General features: G+C 47.4%; 1 protein-coding gene across 8 annotated transcripts in view; it reads right to left on the minus strand.

Moving 5' to 3' along the window:
* Window positions 1–676: 676 nt before the first annotated feature.
* Window positions 677–18,410, minus strand: part of znf827 (zinc finger protein 827) — a 46,403-nt gene continuing 28,669 nt past the window's right edge. For 2 of the 8 annotated variants that reach the window (XR_009935084.1, XR_009935083.1), the window contains exons 6-15: window positions 17,814–18,053; window positions 16,864–16,918; window positions 16,351–16,448; window positions 11,999–12,136; window positions 11,250–11,421; window positions 10,865–11,031; window positions 9,434–9,625; window positions 7,922–8,108; window positions 5,801–5,851; window positions 5,135–5,180 (exon numbers count right to left, since the gene is read on the minus strand). Coding sequence is in view for 5 of the 8 variants with exons in the window: in XM_062516361.1 (XP_062372345.1) it covers window positions 4,211–5,183; window positions 7,931–8,108; window positions 9,434–9,625; window positions 10,865–11,031; window positions 11,250–11,421; window positions 11,999–12,136; window positions 16,351–16,448; window positions 16,864–16,918; window positions 17,814–18,053 (2,213 nt within the window). In the remaining 3 variants the exon portion in view is untranslated. Of the gene's footprint in view, window positions 5,211–5,800; window positions 5,852–7,921; window positions 8,109–9,433; window positions 9,626–10,864; window positions 11,032–11,249; window positions 11,422–11,998; window positions 12,137–16,350; window positions 16,449–16,863; window positions 16,919–17,813; window positions 18,054–18,410 lie in introns of all 8 variants that reach the window. The other 6 variants (XM_062516361.1, XM_062516351.1, XM_062516375.1 and 3 more) reach the window with 5 other exon arrangements.

Consider the following 18,410-nt stretch of genomic DNA (forward strand, 5'->3'; position numbering starts at 1 on the left):
CATACTGTGGAATTGTGAATGATTGTCCCAGACGTCACATAACATCCTATCTGCTGATGAGTGGTTTTGAATACAAATGTACATACATTTTTTTAGTGAGTTTCTTCTGTATGTTTGTGTACACTGCGTCTAGCAGACTGTTTTGTGCAGTGTATTTCCCTGTCTGTAGGAGTGTGGCAGCTCCAGTGAGGCTCGGGTTGAAGGTGCACTGCAGCTCCACAGGCCTAATGGAGATGAATGGATGGCGTAATGCTGGCAAACGCTTTGTCTCTGCTTCATCTGTTCTCATTAGGAGGTGGGACCCACCTCTGCCTTGTTCTGAGAGCCTGAACTCACATACACATCCACACCTGCCCACACACACACACACACACCAATGCAGTTATGGTGGCTTGTGACGGTCTTTAACAAGGGTATTGAATTTTAGGACAAGAATGTAGCACTACTGTATGTATGTATTTTGTAGAGCAGAAGAACCTGAAGTGCAAAAAGATCCAAACGGTCTAAGTAAATTGTTTTACTAACTTATGACTTATGACTTTTTGGCTTAATAAAGAACTGAAGTACACCGTTTGGAAATGCTTCTAGGTTAACTGATGGCTAAAATAATGTTCTTATTTTCATTCATGAAATTTCATCCATACATGTTGGGAAGAGAGCAGACATGAGACATTCATTGTAATATCTGATGTGAGCTTTACTTTCAAATTCTGTTACATTTAGAACTGGCAATTGGAACATAAAAGGATGCCAAAACATAGAACCAAAACAAATACAAAACCAAATAAAAAGTACAAATGGTCTAATTACCAGTTACAGTCACAAACAACCCTGTACAGCCTTAAGAATGAAGTCATAAAAAAGCTTTTTTACAGCATATACCAATTATTTGTATCACCAAGTGCCAAAAGTAGAACAAAATAGAAAAAAAGTTGAGCCTTGTCATAAAATACAGCGAAAAATGCTAAGCCAACGGACTGTGGAAACCGTAGTATTGTGTACGCAGTCAACTGCAAACCATGTTTAAGTTAGTATTGAGAGGATACAACATAATAAGTGCAAAGAACTAGAAAAAAAGAGACAAAGAGAGCAATATCATGCAGTTTGTAAGTCTTGTAATGGAGGTATGAAAACAAACATATAAAAAATAGAAGCCGAATGATGCTGCTTATGATCAGGCAAAATATTTAAAAGAAGTGCTTAAAATTAGATTAGCTTAAGAATAGCCTCGGCCATAGCCATTCTCATGTTCTGCACGTGCTGGAACAGAGTGAGAGGGCAAAAGAAACATGACATGATTTTTCTGTTGGCTTGACCATGACATGGTAGTTGTTGAAGGCAGACTGACTAAAAGAATAAGAACCAAAAGTAGGCTTTTCCAAAAAAGGACACATAGGATTTATATGCATGTGTCCACAGAATGGACCCCAGAGAGCCAAGTTTGACTTGTGTCCTCTGGGGTCTCAGGCCACTTCTTTCCACCAAGTGGCACTCGGGTAGAACATACGAGTAGAGAAGGAGCCTTTTGTATCAAGCAGTGGAACTCCTTATTTTGTTACAACATAGCACCAGAACTGCATGCTGAACATAGACACAAGTTTTAAAGGTTTAAAAAATGACAAAAGGGTCAAGTCGTCACTGGGTGACTATTTATGTCCATCATATCCTCACTTGTTCACTGATTCAGTAACTCAACTCAATCACCAAGAATATCGCCACCAATGTTCTAATCAACAGAAAGAATATATACATGGGGGAAATGATACTCCCTTTGATAACACAAGGGTCATCCTATAACGCTCCTATTCTCACCCAACAAGAGGCAGATTGCAACTGAAATTGGCACCTTGCCAGTGATTATTCCTTTACCTTACAGCATTTCGGAAATATAAAACTAGCAGTGACTAATAGCATAGAATGACGACCCTCCATTTCTAGACACCGAATTCCTGACCATTAATTAATTAATGAGGTAATTTATAGCTAATTGCGAGGACATTTTCCAAACCTTGTGAGGATAAATAGGTGGGTGGGGATATGGAGGATGACTTTAAAAGATGACCCAAGTTAAATGCTTTGCTTTAATGTGGAGTGTCCAGTAGTGAGAGCTCCAATGGGGACATTATTTGTCTTTTTTTGTTGTCAAATGTTCTCTATTTGCTCTGATAAATAGATTCCTCTTTATTCAAACGTGCAACATTTTAAGGCCTGTGCAAAAAAGGCGTATCTCAATTTAGCCTGGCAACTTTTCTGGACCAGGGATGTGGTGGGAGGGGGTTTAACCTCTGCTGTTTAATTTGGGCTCTGTTGTGTTCGGAGTTTAAAGACAGGAGTCAAGGACAGGAGAAGCTTCTTCCTGTGGGGTTTGCCCCTCAAGAGGAACAATTGAATCACGTTTCAATTTAGCTTCCATTTCCCAAAAGTAAAATGACAACAGAAAGCAGATGGAGGGCATATTGATCAGCTAGTTTCATCATCAGGACCACACATTGTTACCATGCTAGAGTTTATGTATGGGTGGCATCAAAACGTCAGACTTTTGAGGGCCTAAGTGCTTTCTGTCTCTGAAATGTGATGAAGTGCATTCACAACTCAAATATAAGAGGGGGGTGTCAAAAACAGTACCATGTCTGCCCACTTTCCGCAGGGCCAAGCTTCTACATACATCATCATTAACTAATTAAATGGCAGCATCCACATTGCACTTGGAGCCATTTTTCAATGATTCCTCAATTTTTGTTAGTACAGGTAATAATTATTTTCATATTCTACATTTTTAAAAGGCTCAGTACAAATTCAAAAATAAAACAAAAACTGAATATGCAAAAGATGAACAGAAACAGACACAGAAGGCCACCAATAATATACTCACCAATCCTCAAATTCACGTTCCACTCAGTCCAGTTACCTCTGTATCACTTTAACATTGAACCCAAAGGAAAATAAAATACATTCATTCAAGTCATTTTGGAACAGTTCTTTTTACACAAAATTACAAAAAACCTCCAAAAAGCACCATTAAATCGGCCTTTGGTGACTGAATCTGCAGGGTCTCCCCTGACTTGCCAGTCACCTCCACGAAAGAAAAAAAAAGTCCATATCTGATGAAATGTAGACATAGCTTTGCTCTCTGTTAAATACATGACCTATTTGCAAGGGGCTTTCCTGACCCACATCTCATCTTTAAGGTCACATCGATGCTCTCTGCGCTGCCTTAGTCATACCACTGCATGACTGATACCAGCCACTGGTGGGGTTCAGCGATGGTGGCATCATCACTAGCTATAGCGTGCTGCCAACCACCCTGGAGGCTTCACATGTGGCAGAGACCTCTACGGGCCTGGCACCAGCATGGCACAGCATGGCACCAGCAGGGGAGAGAAGCCGCTCTTCCGCCGTGCCGGTGAGGGCAGAAGGGGCAGCCCATAAGACAGGTGAGATTAGTGTTAATGTGTTTGGTTTCACCAAATCTACAAAAACAACCCAAGCCAAGTGACCAAAAATAACCCACCTAACAAACAAATGCCAAACTATGTACAATCTGATAAATAATCAAGTGCGTGATTTGAGGCGTGGCTTTGGAGAAAAGACAGTTTTTTTGTTAAATATAGAAAGCAGTCTCTTTCATGGACTGTTTGGGGAACAAGGGCTGTAAACACCCTGGGAGATTATATCATACAAAAAGCCCATACATGATGTCAAATCAAACCCCATTCTAACACATAGGCATGCTATCTGATGCTTGGCAAAAAGACATAAATGCACAAAAAAATAGCGCTTGCAGGTTCTCTTTTTTTTCTTTTAACTCTTCTTACTTTTTTATCCTAGTCAAAAAGAAAAGGATTACGCCATACTATTTGTTTTTTTTCCTGGTCTCTGAAAAACTTCTGAGAAGAAAGAAAAACAAACAAACCAAAACAGAGTAATAATTGGATTGATATAAGCAAGAGGACAAAGCAGCTTTGATATAAATGCATTCAGTACATGTAGCCTTTCTCCTTCTCTTTTTGATAAATGGTTCATTGTCTCTACCGTGGCTAGCCTTCTGGCTAGCATTTGGACATTTGTTGCCCTTGATTGGAAAGAAGCCACTTTTGAGTGGTCCAGATGACTGTCTTATTTAAGCTAACAGTTCAGGCATGAGGAGGAGCGGGGGAGTTGAGGGATGCGGGACAATATGAAAGGACAACGGTGGAAGGAGGACAACAGGTCAGACAGTTTTAGCGCGCTCTGTCAGTCCCAGGTAAGCCAGGAAGGAGTGTTTGAGAGAGGTGGGAGTTTTGGGGGAAGGGAGGGATGTGACGCGCCCCTGTCTAGAGAGGCACGGAGAAGAGGAGAAGGGAGAGGGGGAGGAGGAGGAGGAGGAGGAGGAGGCCAAGCCATGGGGCGCGAAGCGGCGCATGGTGAAGAGAGTGGTGAGCGGGATGAGGTGAGCCAGCTCACAGTTCCTGTACTGCTCGTAGTAGCTGGAGGCCCACGGAGACGGCAGGGCGGGGAGCGGAGGGGTGGGGGTGGGCGCCGCCAGGCCGTTGGCGGAGAGGTAGTGCTGGAGGGGCGCGGCGCCCTGCCGCTGCTTGCACCTGATGGACAGCGCCACCGACTGCAGGGCCTGCGAGGCCGACAGGCTCATGAGGGGGCTGCTGCTGTTGCTGCCGCCGCTCCCGCTGCTGCTGCCGCCCAGGCCCGCCGCCTCCTCCAGCAGCAGCAGGGCCTCCCGCCCGCCGCCCAGGCCCAGGCACGAGCTGCCCTGCTGGGCCTCGCCTTCCTCGGCGCTCCCTTCCCCTCCCCCTCCCCCTCCTCCTCCCCCCTGGTGCTTCTTGAGGTGTCGGCTGAAGACGAAGGGGTGCGTGGTGGTGAAGGGGCACAGGCTGCAGCTGTAGCTCTGGCGCGGGGCGTGCTTCAGGCGCTTGTGCAGGTTCAGGTTGTCCTTGCGCTTGCAGCTGTAGCTGCAGCGGTCGCAGCGGAAGGGCCGCTCGCCTGTGTGCACGCGCACGTGCTCGATCAGCTTGTTGGCCGTCTTGGAGAGGTAGCCGCACTGCTCGCAGCGGTAGTGGTTGCCCAGCCGGTGGGCACGCGCGTGCCCCTCCAGCTCGGCCTGGTCCGCCCACACCGATTGGCAGATGCGGCAGCGGTACTCCGGCTTGCAGTGGGTCTTCAGGTGGCACTCCAGGGCCGCGGGCCTGCTGGTGGAGTACACACAGAATGGGCACCTGAGTGAGAGATGCACACACACACACAGACACGCACGGGACATTTGTTTAAGGCAAGACTACGGCACGCCACCAACTGAGACTGCACGTGTATACTGAGAGAGAAGGAGAGAGGGAGAGAAGGAGAGAAGGAGGGAGGGAGGGATAAAGGCTAAAGATGTGGGGAGGAGGCAGAGTGGTAGCGGGAGAAGGGAAGAGAAGAGAAGAGAAGAGAAGAGAAGAGAAGAGAAGAGAAGAGAAGAGAAAAGGAGGAGACACACACACAGAGAAGAAGAGATAGGAGACAGCAGCAGGGGCAGCGGACAGGCAGGGGGACTGGACCAGTTCAATTTGGTGATCAGAGACATGACAAATGATTGAGTCACACAATTTAGCAATACGACACACAGTAGTGGAGATGAAATGTGGACAGTGTTTCTGTGGCTGTATGGGTGCCTGCATGTGTGTTGCTGGTCAACATATGATGTGTGATGGTGTGTGTGTGTTGTGCGCAAGTGTGTGTGTGTGTATTCATGAGACATTGGACAGGTGAGGAAGGGGGTTGTTGTTTTAGGCAAATGAAGGCAAATGAAGAAATGAGTGGCACTTACATTTAAATTGCCCCTTTCATCTGCTCTGGCCCCCAAATCGCCTCACACACCCTGCAGAACAGAATGACCTGAGAAACCAGCACTCAACAGAGCCCCTGTCCTCTCTCCTCTCTCCTCTGGCCCCGCCCCTACAGCACCGCACCTCCACTGCTCACGCTCACCCGCACGCTCACGCACGCACTCACAGCACAGCAATACTCTCCTGTGCGCGCACGGATGCGTGTGTGTGTGTGTGTGTGTGTGTGTGTGTGTGTGTGAATGCGTGAGTGTGTGCGAGCATGAGTGTGTGCGTGCATGTGTGTGTGTGAGTGTGTGCTAAGTTGCTGAAGCTGTGTGCGTGTTCTTATTCAGCATGCATTCAGGTGAATTCTGCCTCATTTGTGCAACCAGCCATGCGACCAGTGTCCTCTCAAGGTTCTCCACAACCCACGTACCAAACAACCAGCACCGCTTACACACATTTAAAAAGAGTCTCTGGCCAGCCGCTGCATTAAGTAAATACACATCGCCACACAGAAGCTGGAGTTTAGTTAATAAGGTGTTGCTCGTTATTTGACCAACCGACAGTAAGAGTGACACTCTGCGCTGGATCTCCTATTCAGATGTGATGCTCTTGGCCTCTCAGTGGGTGCTGCACTACCCCTCAGTCTAGCACTAGCACCACTAACGCTATCTGTACAGGTGGAGGGCATGACACTGGGCTGCAAATGATAGATGATGCAATGACATCAGAGACACATGACTTAACATGATCCACTGGGTGTGTGTGTGTGCGTGTGTGTGTGTGAGAGAGAGAGAGAGGACTTGACACAACAGACATGCCAATGACAGATTTTGGAAGCCAAAATAGACACCCTGACAATGGAACAAACAAAAGATGTATTACTATGGGCATCCCTCATTGTGACACGCATCCCATGTGTATTCTGATGTGTGTGTCCGCCTGTGTGTGGAGGGGACCGAGAATTTTTGTTCAGTTGGTATTTGAGAGTGAAGGATTTTTCTGCGATAATATTTTTGCATGAAAACCAGTGTGTGTGTGTCTGTGTGTGTATGACGGACTGGCTGGGAATGAACAGTGTGAACTGGAGCTCAGTGTTGCTGGCAGGGCTCTCTGTCAGCAGATGGGGTGTTGCTGCTGGTCCGGGCGTCTGTTCCACACACACACATATCACACAGCCCATCAGACGCCCACCAGCCTCTCAGCAGCACACCAGCACTGCCACAGCCGCACAAGAGCACTCACATTCCCCCAGTTACTGGGGCTGACCTAGTCCAGTACCAACATATACATTTAGCCTGTTTTGCTATGTGTTCTGGACTTTCAGCTGTAATTAGGTTCTTTTAGTCAGTTTGTGTGTGTGTGTGTATGTGTGTGTGTGTGTGTGTGTGTGTGTGTGTGTGTGTGTGTGTGTGTGTGTGTGTGTGTGAGAGAGAGAGAGAGAGAGTGTGTGTGTGGGGATCTTTAGCTGTTAAGGCCTCATTCATGAACATAATGGAAACCCAGATTGAGTCCATATCTACCTACACTACTTATGAATCACAACAAAGTTATGTTCAAACAATGAACATAAATCCACACCCACCAGTCCAAATCAAATTACAGATACAGAAATGGACATTACAGCTGCGGTAGACATCCTTATTTTCATTCAGCTACTGGCCCACTGCAATAACTAGGCATATAAAGTCAGAGCCAATTCATTATTGGGTGGATTCTTTTTAAAAACAAAAAAAGTTAATTAAAAAAATGAATGCTAAACATATATTCTTCAATAGAAACACAAAAGATGATTTAAAGAGTAGTTCAGTGGAACTACAATTACAATAGCCATATTGCTGAAGCGTGTGCTCCATTGTCCTAAATGAGACCCATAATGTGAAGTCTATGGGAGCATAACCGTATTTATGTAATGGATGGCAATGTTCACATTTTTATATTGGATGGATGTAAATGTGTGTGTGTGTGTGTGTGTGTGTGTGTGTGTGTACATGAGTGTGTGTGAGTATGTAAAGATGTTAGTGTGTGAGCGAGTGAGTAAGTACATAAATGTGTGTGTGTGTGTGTGTGTGTGGAACAAGAGAGGAGAGAGAGAGAGGGAAGCTGCAGCTGGTACTTGCTTTCCTTACTTGAGTCCTCCTGTGGGCACAGAGTGGCACTTCTTGTGCTCCAGCAGCTGCTGAGGCGTCTTCATGAACTTGTGGCAGACGTCACACTCAAACATGCGTGTGATGAGGTGGATCTGGAGGTGCCGCTCATACATAGCCCGTGTCTTACACACAAAGTTACAGAACACACATTCAAAGCCTGGCAGCGGGAGAGAAGGAGAAAGGGACAATACGTATTAGTGTTAGTTCACCTGATGCGTTTAACACAGTGCAATCAGCAGTTACATTGGAATGCAACACTGTTCTCTTTTGACCCTTGTGAATTTAGTCGTCTTCTCCAATACAGGGGGATGCAGCTTTGAAAAGATACTCAGAGACAGCTTTAGTGCTTCAGAAACACCCCTATGCACTATCCATTCAGTGGCCACAGTGTTTGCATGAGACCCACGTGGTCCCGACCAGTACCCAGAGCAGGGTTAGGATCACACAAGGCGACCCACTCCGAGCACCTGGCACTGGTCTGTGTCCATGAGAGGCTCATCTAAATGCCGACCCGGTTACACACACGCTGTTGATTAGCACACTACAGCTCTGCTGCCCTTGTGTTTGCGCCACACATCTAAGGAGCACAATAAACTGTCGTCAAAAGACCCTGAGCATGAAGTCACCATATTCAAAAAGACACAGCAAGTCATTTGGAAGGGATTGCAGATGTTTTGCCACTAACACAAGGCCTTACAGCGCACGATTACAGCGATTAGCTTGATTGAAGTGGACACGTAACTGTTTTGCCATGTTTCAGACTCATTTGCATTTATGACTAGTGAGGGCAGCACAGTTAAGCCAGCAGTGGGCCTCAGGCTTCTACGTCCTAACTGTGTCCACATTAACAACCAGCTGGCCCTCCTTAAACTGGTACAAGCTGCTAACAGGATAGAGGGGCCCGAAGTGCCAAAAGCCAAAGCCACTTAAGGAGCTGATGGTTTGCCTCTCGGTGCAGCCGCGTCTGACAGCCGCGGCTCTCCTGGCACTCAGGAGCGACTGGACGGCGTGGGATCCTCGGGCAGGTCGGGCCAGAGTCAAACAGGCCATTACAGCGTTACAGTGCCCCAGAGCTGCACAGCGCCGCGCTCTGCTGTGGGGTTACAACTGGCAGCAAACGGCTGCTGGCATCAAGCTCCGCTGATAAAACAGCAACAGCAGCAGCAGCAGCAGCAGCAGCAGCGCTCTCACCATACTGTAATACCCGGACTGGGCCGGTCTCAAGGCTCTGCTGTAGCAGGCTTCTAAGAGTGGGCCATTATCTTTGACCTTCTAGAGTCGCTCATGAAAAGCCTTTATAATCACTGCATGAAAAGATGACCAATGAAAGACTAAAACACTGAGTCCATATTTTTGAAAATTTATCAAATTTTGGAATTCATGTATTGTCAGTGAACGAGGTCTCCTACTGTCTCCTACTTCTGTACTTGAATGCTTAATGGCCTGAATGGAGCTTCCACAGGGTGTCCCCGATGGCCTCACCTTTCTCGGACTTCTCTTCTGACCCTGAGCCAGAACTTGATTGGCTGCCGGTGGAGGGCGGGGCCAGGAGACTCTTGAGCTCCTCGCTGCCGGGGGTGGCATCGCCGCCCTCGGAACTGTTGAGGGAGTCGCTGAGGGCGGACAGAGAGGAGGAGGTGCTCTTCGTCTCACTTAGGGGACTTCGAGACAGACCTGTCGACCAAGGGAGACACACCTCTGAAGTTCCCTTAAACAGCACCATCATCAATGTGACATACTGGCACACAAAATCAGCAAAAATATCATCGTCTCCATCTTCATTTAGTCATTCTATCACATGGGCTTGCATTCTGATGTACTGGGGAAAGGGGCCATTGTACACTAATAGAAATATGTCCTGAGAAGAATTCCTACAGCACTGGTTGTCTTCCTCTGTAGCAGATCATTCTGAAGGTTACAGCATTTGCTGCATTGCCATGGCGCCTGTAGTTAAGCGGCCAGACCAATCAAGAGTGAGTGTCGGTATTGATCCGTCCCCCAGTGTCTGCATGTGTGTGGATGTGTGTGGGAGAGGGGGGGTGAACACAAGCAAGATGGAGCATCTCAGGACAATGCTCCCAAGGGCTGTTGAAGCTCGCAAAATGGCTGATGCCAGCTCAACCACATACACATGCATTGTTCTTCTGTATTGGTCAATGTTATATCAATCCCTCACTTTCTCCCCCCTCCCCCCTTCCCTCTTCTCTCTCAAAAACAAACATAAATACACACTCCAGGCTCTCTCTCTCACTCTCAGTCCCTGGCAAATAACACTATCAGTAATAGGAATAGGGCTCAACTGAAGTGGTCCAGATGATGTTGTGAACTGATGAAATGACTAATCACTGCTGGGCAGAGGGCACCTGTCCTGCTGAAGACCCCCAACATGCCTACAGCACAGCAGCTCTTACACATCCCTCATGGAATGATAATACACCAACATGTCTGATCTGGAGCATCTCAATGCCATCAAGGATCCAATAAAGGCCATACCAACATACCCTAATTCAGAAGAATTTGAAAAGGAGTAATCAATTTAATCAACTGTGTCCCTAAATACAGGTATGAGAAACCTTCAGGGCCCTACAGCTTTGTCAAAGGATATGAGAGTGAATGAAAAAATCAAATCTGTCAAAAATATTTTGTAATCTATTTTTCCAATAGCTTTGCAATCGGCAACAATAAACAGTAAATTTGACCATGTCATATTTCAATACTTCCATGCAAAGGAAGTAAATTGGTTGAGTTTCAGAACGACCTACATCAACTCTAAAGAGTCTAGAAAATAAATCAGTTAAATAATCATTACCTTCAAATAGTTGTGGCTATCTCGAGACAGAGGCAGTCCTGGCATGTTAAAAATGATAACAATTTGTGTTGTGTACATAACTTGAGTTCATGGGGCTCTCTTACCCAAGTGTTCTGCAGCTACATGTGACTTGATGTCGCTCTCGTCCACAGAGACATAGTCACAGGAGGTGCAGCACAGGGAGAACATCCACTGCTCCTTGTCTACGTGCAGGGACATGTGGCTCACAAACTGGGCATTCAGCTCCGTCTGGAAACCACACACGTGGCAGCTACGGCAGGGACACACAAACAGACAACAGAAACATAAATACACACAAGAGGAGGAGATGAACAGAGCCTTTCAGTGAGTCGGAGAGGGAGGAGTGGAATGTGGCTGTGGCCATGTGCCATGAGTGTGTGTGTGTGTGTGTGTGTGCGTGCGTGTGTGTGTGTGCGTGTGTGTGTGTGTGTGTGTGTATGTGTGGGTACGTGCCAACAATTACTGTACCTGTAATAGAAAGAGCAGTTCTTGCGTTCATTGCTCTCCCCAGTCACGGCATTAACAATGTGTTCAGCGTCGGTGCTGACCAGCTTGACCGAGTGAATGGTCAGGTGCTGGTTGAGGTTGGCACGACACTTAGCGGCGTAGGGACACAAATGACACTTGTACTTCCGCTCATCTGCAACGCCACACACACACACAACACCAGAGACAAGTTAGAAAGACAAACACATACACACAGAGAAAAAGAAAGAGAAGCCTAAAAATTCCATATAAAAGGTTGTGGCGGATACCTAATGAGACAAAACAAGACAAAGGAATTTCGGTAGAGTAACCTGAGGCTAAATAATCCAGTCTGGTCCACTCAGCAACAACACATGGAAGGCCATGATGCTGCTGTTCTGGGATCAGCGTGGTCAGTGCTGTGGGGTGGCTGTAATTACTGTGACTCTTTTCCCATAGAGACTAATCAGAGGTCTAATCTCTTTAAAGGGAGGGTAATCCTGTCTACTCAACCTTATTTACTCACCACCACAAACAGCACCCGCCTGGGATTTACTGACTGACTGTGTGTGTGTGTGTGTGTGTGTGTGTGTGTGTGTTTGTGTGTCAGAGAGAGAGAGCGAGAGAGAGAGAGAGAGAGAGAGAGAGAGAGAGAGAGAGAGAGAGAGAGAGAGAGAGAGAGAGAGAGAGAGGCTTGTGGTGACTATTGCCTATGCAGGCGTAGGCAGTGGGCTTGTGGTGTGCCTGCTCACCTGTGTGTAAGGACAGGTGTCTGGATAGAGTTTGCTGTCGGCCAAACACTTTCCCACACACTGGGCACGGGTAGAGCTGCTCGTTCAGCCTCCACTGAGCCAGACCGTTCCCCGGCTCTCCACCTGCCTTCTCAGAGTCTGTGGCAGAGGCATACACATCAAGTGTCAATTACATCCATCCATCCATCCATATATACACACATATGCATACCCAAACAGACACACTGCAGACCCAGGCATCCACACATGTAGGTGTGTTCTAAAGCTATGAGGACAGGTCATTCCTGTTCTGTTGGTCCATGTGGCATCTCCTACACCTGTTTAAATTCTCAAGCGACTGCAGCACTGAGACTGGCGAGAGGAAGGGCCTACAGTAGGGGACCGATCTTAGTGTTGTTCCCAACTCTGAGAAAGCACTACAGAGAAACAGAGACAGAGAAAAAGAAGGAGAGAGAGAGAGAGACAGAGAGAAAGAAGGAGAGAGAGAGAGAGAGAGAGAGAGAGAGAGAGAGAGAGGGATGAGTGAGAGAGTGCTTTACTACAAGGAGAGTGCCAGAATTAACCTTCTGATGAAGGTGGAAGCCTGGCCAATTAAGATGCAGGACCACTCCTCCCCACAGCAGCGTGCACCAAGGATAGAGGGAGGTGAGGGAGACAAATAAATGAACACATAAATATGAAGCATACACGCCATATCCAACAGGGACTCAGGGAACGCACGCCATGCTCGCCTTCTAATGTCAGCTCTCACTACACGGCCCTGCAAAACCAACCCAGCTCTGACACCACAGAGCAAGAACACTTAAGATTTCATCAGGCCAATGTGGCTTCCCGCCATCCTTATACAGTATGTGCCATTCTTCTCTCCATCTATAAGCAAGCAAGGAGCTGTCTGCGAGGTGGCTAACCCAAACCTCAGCCAGTCCACACACTGTACAGTTTGACCTGTGTCAAGCACCTGGTCAGCAGGGCTCCAAGCAGCATTCAGGACATCCTAGCAAGCGCTAGGTCTACTACAGTAGACATCTGTTGTCTTCTCTTCTCCAGTTGTGTGGCTGAAAGTTGTTCACCTTCCCTTTGGAGTCACGGCCAGCTCATAAATAGGCACATTTTTAGCAAATGCTGTCATAAGCGATACAGTAGTGCACGATTGATGGGGCCACGGTGAGGAAAAGAGAGCAAGAGGGGGAGAGGAGGAACCAGAGCCAGAGAAACAGAGAGCATGGGGAGGAGGGGAGGAAGAGAGAGAGAGACAGAGAGCATGGGGAGGAGGGGAGGAAGAGAGAGAGACAGAGATAGAGAGAGGAGCACAGCAAAAGAAGAGAGAGGAGTGGGTGGGAGAGAGGGACATTTTTGGCATTTTGGAGAAGATTTAATAGGGGCCATTAAAGAACAGATGTATTGGCCTTGGAGAGGAGAACATGAAGGACAACACTGGAGTGCACTCACTTGTCTGGGACAAGACCCAAACTCTGGACAGGACCCCAGACAACTGGGCCGCTCCGTGTCTGCTGCAGCCTTGGACACGCGTGGGGGAGGGGAGCTAGCGCTGCCGGGGAACCACAGTACAGGCCTGAGGAGTGGGGAGGGGAGCTAGCGCTGCCGGGGGAACTACAGTACAGGCCTGAGGAGTGGGGAGGGGAGCTAGCGCTGCCGGGGAGCTACAGTACAGGCCTGAGGAGTGGGGAGGGGAGCTAGCGCTGCCGGGGAGCTACAGTACAGGCCTGAGGAGTGGGGAGGGGAGCTAGCGCTGCCGGGGAACCACAGTACAGGCCTGAGGAGTGGGGAGGGGAGCTAGCGCTGCCGGGGAACCACAGTACAGGCCTGCCTCTCACTGCGCCGCGGGGCTGAGGAGTGGGGATGGGACCTGACCAGCGCTTAACCGCCTCTTCCTGTTCACCAACACATGGGCTCCAGAGCTCTTGGTCAGATGAAGGGTCCCAATATGCCAGTTTTTTTTGCACTGTTATATGGAAAGGTGGCTACTATGCCGCTGGTTTTACAGCTGTAAGGCTCTGACGTTAATCAAGTTGTGGACTTCCAAATTAAAAATGATAACATCAAATTATGACATGAAGAGACATCTTTGTTTGTATTCACCTTATTCATGAAACCCTACTTGCATCCGGTTTTCATCTCCTGCCTGTTATGTTTACATCATAAAAACTTAATGCCGTCGGTCTCAGCAGGCTAACTAGAATATTCTTCAACAAATATTTATTTAAAAATGTTGACAATCACTCAATATGGACATTTTGTGTAATATATGAGAAAAAAGTTTACTTTTACATAGCTTTGGATGTGTCAGGCACTGTCTACCACGTTAAAATCAATACAACGCAGCTTCAGCCAGAAATAAAAAATGCATTTCTGAATAAAGAGTCATGGCGATGCCCATGGTTGGCTAACAAATATCGTGGATAGCATTCTAAGCAAAATACATACAAACAAAACCGCGTTACAATAAAAACACTTCTAAAACCTGCAGGTGTTCCTGGTGCACTAATGGTTGCACCAAGTTAAGGATTTGGTTCCATGCCTGACTGTGACTAAATGAATATGTTTAGCACTCAACAACTTTGCCAACATTCATCTGTTTAACAGGAACTTCTTGTTCCCCTGTTAAAATAGCATCAGTGCAGTTGGTCTGTGTTTTGCAGATGGTGTACTTGAAGGGAGGATGCATCAGCACATAGCACCCTAGAACATGGCCAGAGGTCCTTCTCCTCAGGACATCTCATTTGGCACAGGCATGACCGGGCCCTTATTTCTGGTGGAGCCGTGTGCATGAACCCCGGTAAGAGTGACCAGCGGCATCTGAGCCAGGTGTGTTGGCCACTGGCATGCTCTGCAGGCTCATGAGATAGCGGGTGGCATTACATGGACTGGATCACCACAGAGGAAGCTCTAATGAAATGAGTGGTAGTGGGAGTTCGCCCTCCACACTCAAATCTAGGCTGCCGTCAGAGGGTGCAATCCAAATACTGCCTGGCCACTCACAACGCCCACCCTTTCAACCACACACACACACACACACACACACACACACACACACACACACACACACACACACACACAGTGAGTCATTCAGTCATCAGGCAAAACATCTGCCTGTGACTCACACACTTCAGCAAATGACCATTCCTATGCTGTGGCATTTAGCTTCTGTGTGCGTGTGTGTGTGTGTGTGTGTGTGTGTGTGTGTGTGTGTGTGTGTGTGTGTGTGTGTGTGTGCGTGTGTGTGTGTGTGTGTGATCAGAGGGAGGACATTATGCCAAAGAGAGGGCGACCTCACAGCTCAGAGCCACAGTAGTGGTCTGCAGGAGAGCTAGTCTTTATCACATCACATCTTTGGACCCTTTGCTTTATTCCCCCTTTACTTCTCTTCCTCTGCTACCTGCCTCTGTCTCTCATAGACACTTCAACCCTGCCCTAATCTCTTTCTCTCGACAGAAGTTCTCGTCATTTCTTTCTTTCTTTCTTTCTCCCTCTCCATCCATTTTCTCTTCTGTTCCCTCTCTCTCATCCCCTTCCTCTCTTCTCTTAATCGTTTTTTCTCTATTCCTGGCTCTGCTGGTCTGTGGGGTTTGTATGGGCCATGGCGTTCAGCAGATAACAGAGTTAGCTTAGCACCAGAGGGGGTCACGCAGGGTCACACAAGCCAGAGGTCACGACCCCAGCAGGGGAGTCTGGGTGGGCTGGGTAATTGAGGCTCTGGAGAGGAGGCGGCCGAGGCCTTGAAGTGGTTAATGGCTTAATTGGTGTTATTAGAGGCAGCCGAAGAAGCACTGACCGTGTGCTACACAGGCTGACCCAGGGCAAGAGAAGAAGATGGAGGGAGCAGGCGCAAGTGCACAGGCGCGCACACACACACTCACACACACACACACATACACACACACACAAATGAGCAGGCACAGCATACACAGAGGACGGATAGATACTTCTAGACATACTCCTAAATGCACATTGCTGTGCAGACCAAGGCATCCACACAAACAAGTACTAAGTGTGTAACAGCTTACACACAAATGGCAAATAGTAACCACCGTCATGTCTTGTAAAGGCCATAGCAAATTCACTTCCCAAATTCATATACAGCAACACAGACACTACAATGCCAGTTAAATACCATGAAGCCGATATCAAGTCCTCTTGGGGGAAGATATTTAAGGGCACATGTGATCCAGATGGACACAGATCAAACATTAAGGAGAATCAACGGGGTGGAGCTAGAATCCTTTGATTCCTTACTAGCATACAAAAAAAATCTGTGTCTTTATTTGTGTCTATATGTGGACATGTATTTCATGGAATACCTGTTTTTGTGTGTGTGTGTTGATAGTACTCACCTTGTAGGGCCTGTGCTGAAGAACTGGCTTCTGCAGGTGATGAGCTCTTGGAGCGAGTATTGAAAGGTGATTGTCTGAAGCGGTCATCCAGGAAGGGACTGCAAGGTCAGAATAAATAAACACACACACACACACACACACACACACACACACACACACACACACACACACACACACACACACACACACACACACACACACACACACACACACACACACACACACACACACACACACACACACACACACACACACACACACACACACACACACACACACACACACACACACAATGTTACAAATGTATAAGCAAAAAAGTAAAAAAATCACCGCTCATCCGGGTGAGGTGCAGAGTAAACTTAATATTTTAAGGAAGAATCCGCACAAGTCTTTGTGCAACATTTTTTGAAACTTTACTGAGTGTTGCAAGCTTTCGGTCTAAGCTAATGTGCATTAAGTAGTAGAGGAGAGAAGAAACACACAACTCCAGTGGTGGCTGAGCAATCGGCTCACCTGTTCATGCCCAGTGTGGTGTTGTCCTTGTTGCTGTTAGCTTTGCTGACTTTTTCTGGAAAACAGAGCAGACAGGTAAGAAGCAGGAATGAGAAGGAGGTCTATGAGTAAACACAAACACACAGCAATCATCACACAAGCTTCACACAAAGGCGTCTGCTAACTAGCATAACCATAGCATGAGCAACAACTGAAGGTATTGATGAATTGGCCCTTGGTGTGGTCTCAAAAACAGCAAGTCATGGACTGAAGAAACACAAGCAGCTGAGAGCAGGTAACACTGAGGTTTCCTGGAGATGTTGAGCAATGCTGAGCAGTGTGGCGCTGTAGGCGAGGTGGCCCATCCCCATCCCCCAAGCGCACTGTGATGACCTCTCATCACTCTACACGGCACTCAGTGAAGCCCCTCCACTGTCATCGTGCTGAGGACGGAAGGGCTCTCTGTGTTTCCATGGCGATGCAGCATGGGAGAGCTGAGGAGGAGGTGTGTGCAGCCAAGTGTGCTTGAGCTGCCGCGATTCAGAGCAAGAAGGCACACACATACGATCACATACACACTACAACACACACACACACACACACACACACACACTTCCATGAGTGAGAAGTGTGTGGGCTTCTTTGTGTGTGTGTGTGTGTTTCAGAGGTGCTGGATGCCATTTAAAGGAAGCTGTAACAGTGGGGGACAGAAGAGTGCTCGGGGGCAAGATCAGGTCTGCTAATCCTCTTCCTGCTATACTGAGCCCATGGCAACAACCTCACCATCATTACCAAAACGTGCATGCACGCGTGCACACACACACACACACACACACACACCCCACATACAAACACACACTCCCACAGCAATTTGAGGAGAATGCCAACACAGGGGATCTTGTGTGGGAGACACAGGAAGAAAGGCTTGTGCGATTCTTTTGGTTTCCTGCCATGCTGTTGGTAGAAGGTACCTGACAGTTTGAAGAGGAGCTCAGAGGCCATCTTGACAGATATGTCCTGGGAGAAAAGATCCTTCTGGGGGCGGGGCAACGCCTCTGGGAGATTTGCCATTGGTTCCCTCTTCTCACATGCTCCTAAAGTGCTGAATCCCAATAGGTGAGATGGGAGAGGTGCTGGGTCAGAGGGCGGGTCCACTTCCATAGGCTCGGCCTTGACCATCACCGTTTGGGAACAGGACTCCTTGTTGTTCTCTGCGAAGAGATCAATGTAAAGATGCCTTATGAAAATCTTACATTACGATGTATCTGCATGATACCTCTTTTCATCTCCGTTTCATGTAGTGCTCTTCCAGAAATATAGAAAGCATTTGGGAAAAGACTGTAGCAGGCAACTAACATACACTTGTCTAGGGCTAGGCTATAGACATTTGTAGAAACATCATAAAATATATTCACAAATTAAAGGCAGGTAGGATTGGGATGGTTTTCTTTGCACTAAAAATCTATCTGAAACTGTACTGTATACCTAGTTTTAGACCAATACTATTTCAAGTCCGGTACAACAATACACTGAAAAGAACAAAACATAGAAGTGAAAAGTGAAAACAA

Source organism: Sardina pilchardus, chromosome 2, assembly GCF_963854185.1.
Source record: "Sardina pilchardus chromosome 2, fSarPil1.1, whole genome shotgun sequence".
Classification (NCBI taxonomy): Eukaryota; Metazoa; Chordata; class Actinopteri; order Clupeiformes; family Clupeidae; genus Sardina; species Sardina pilchardus.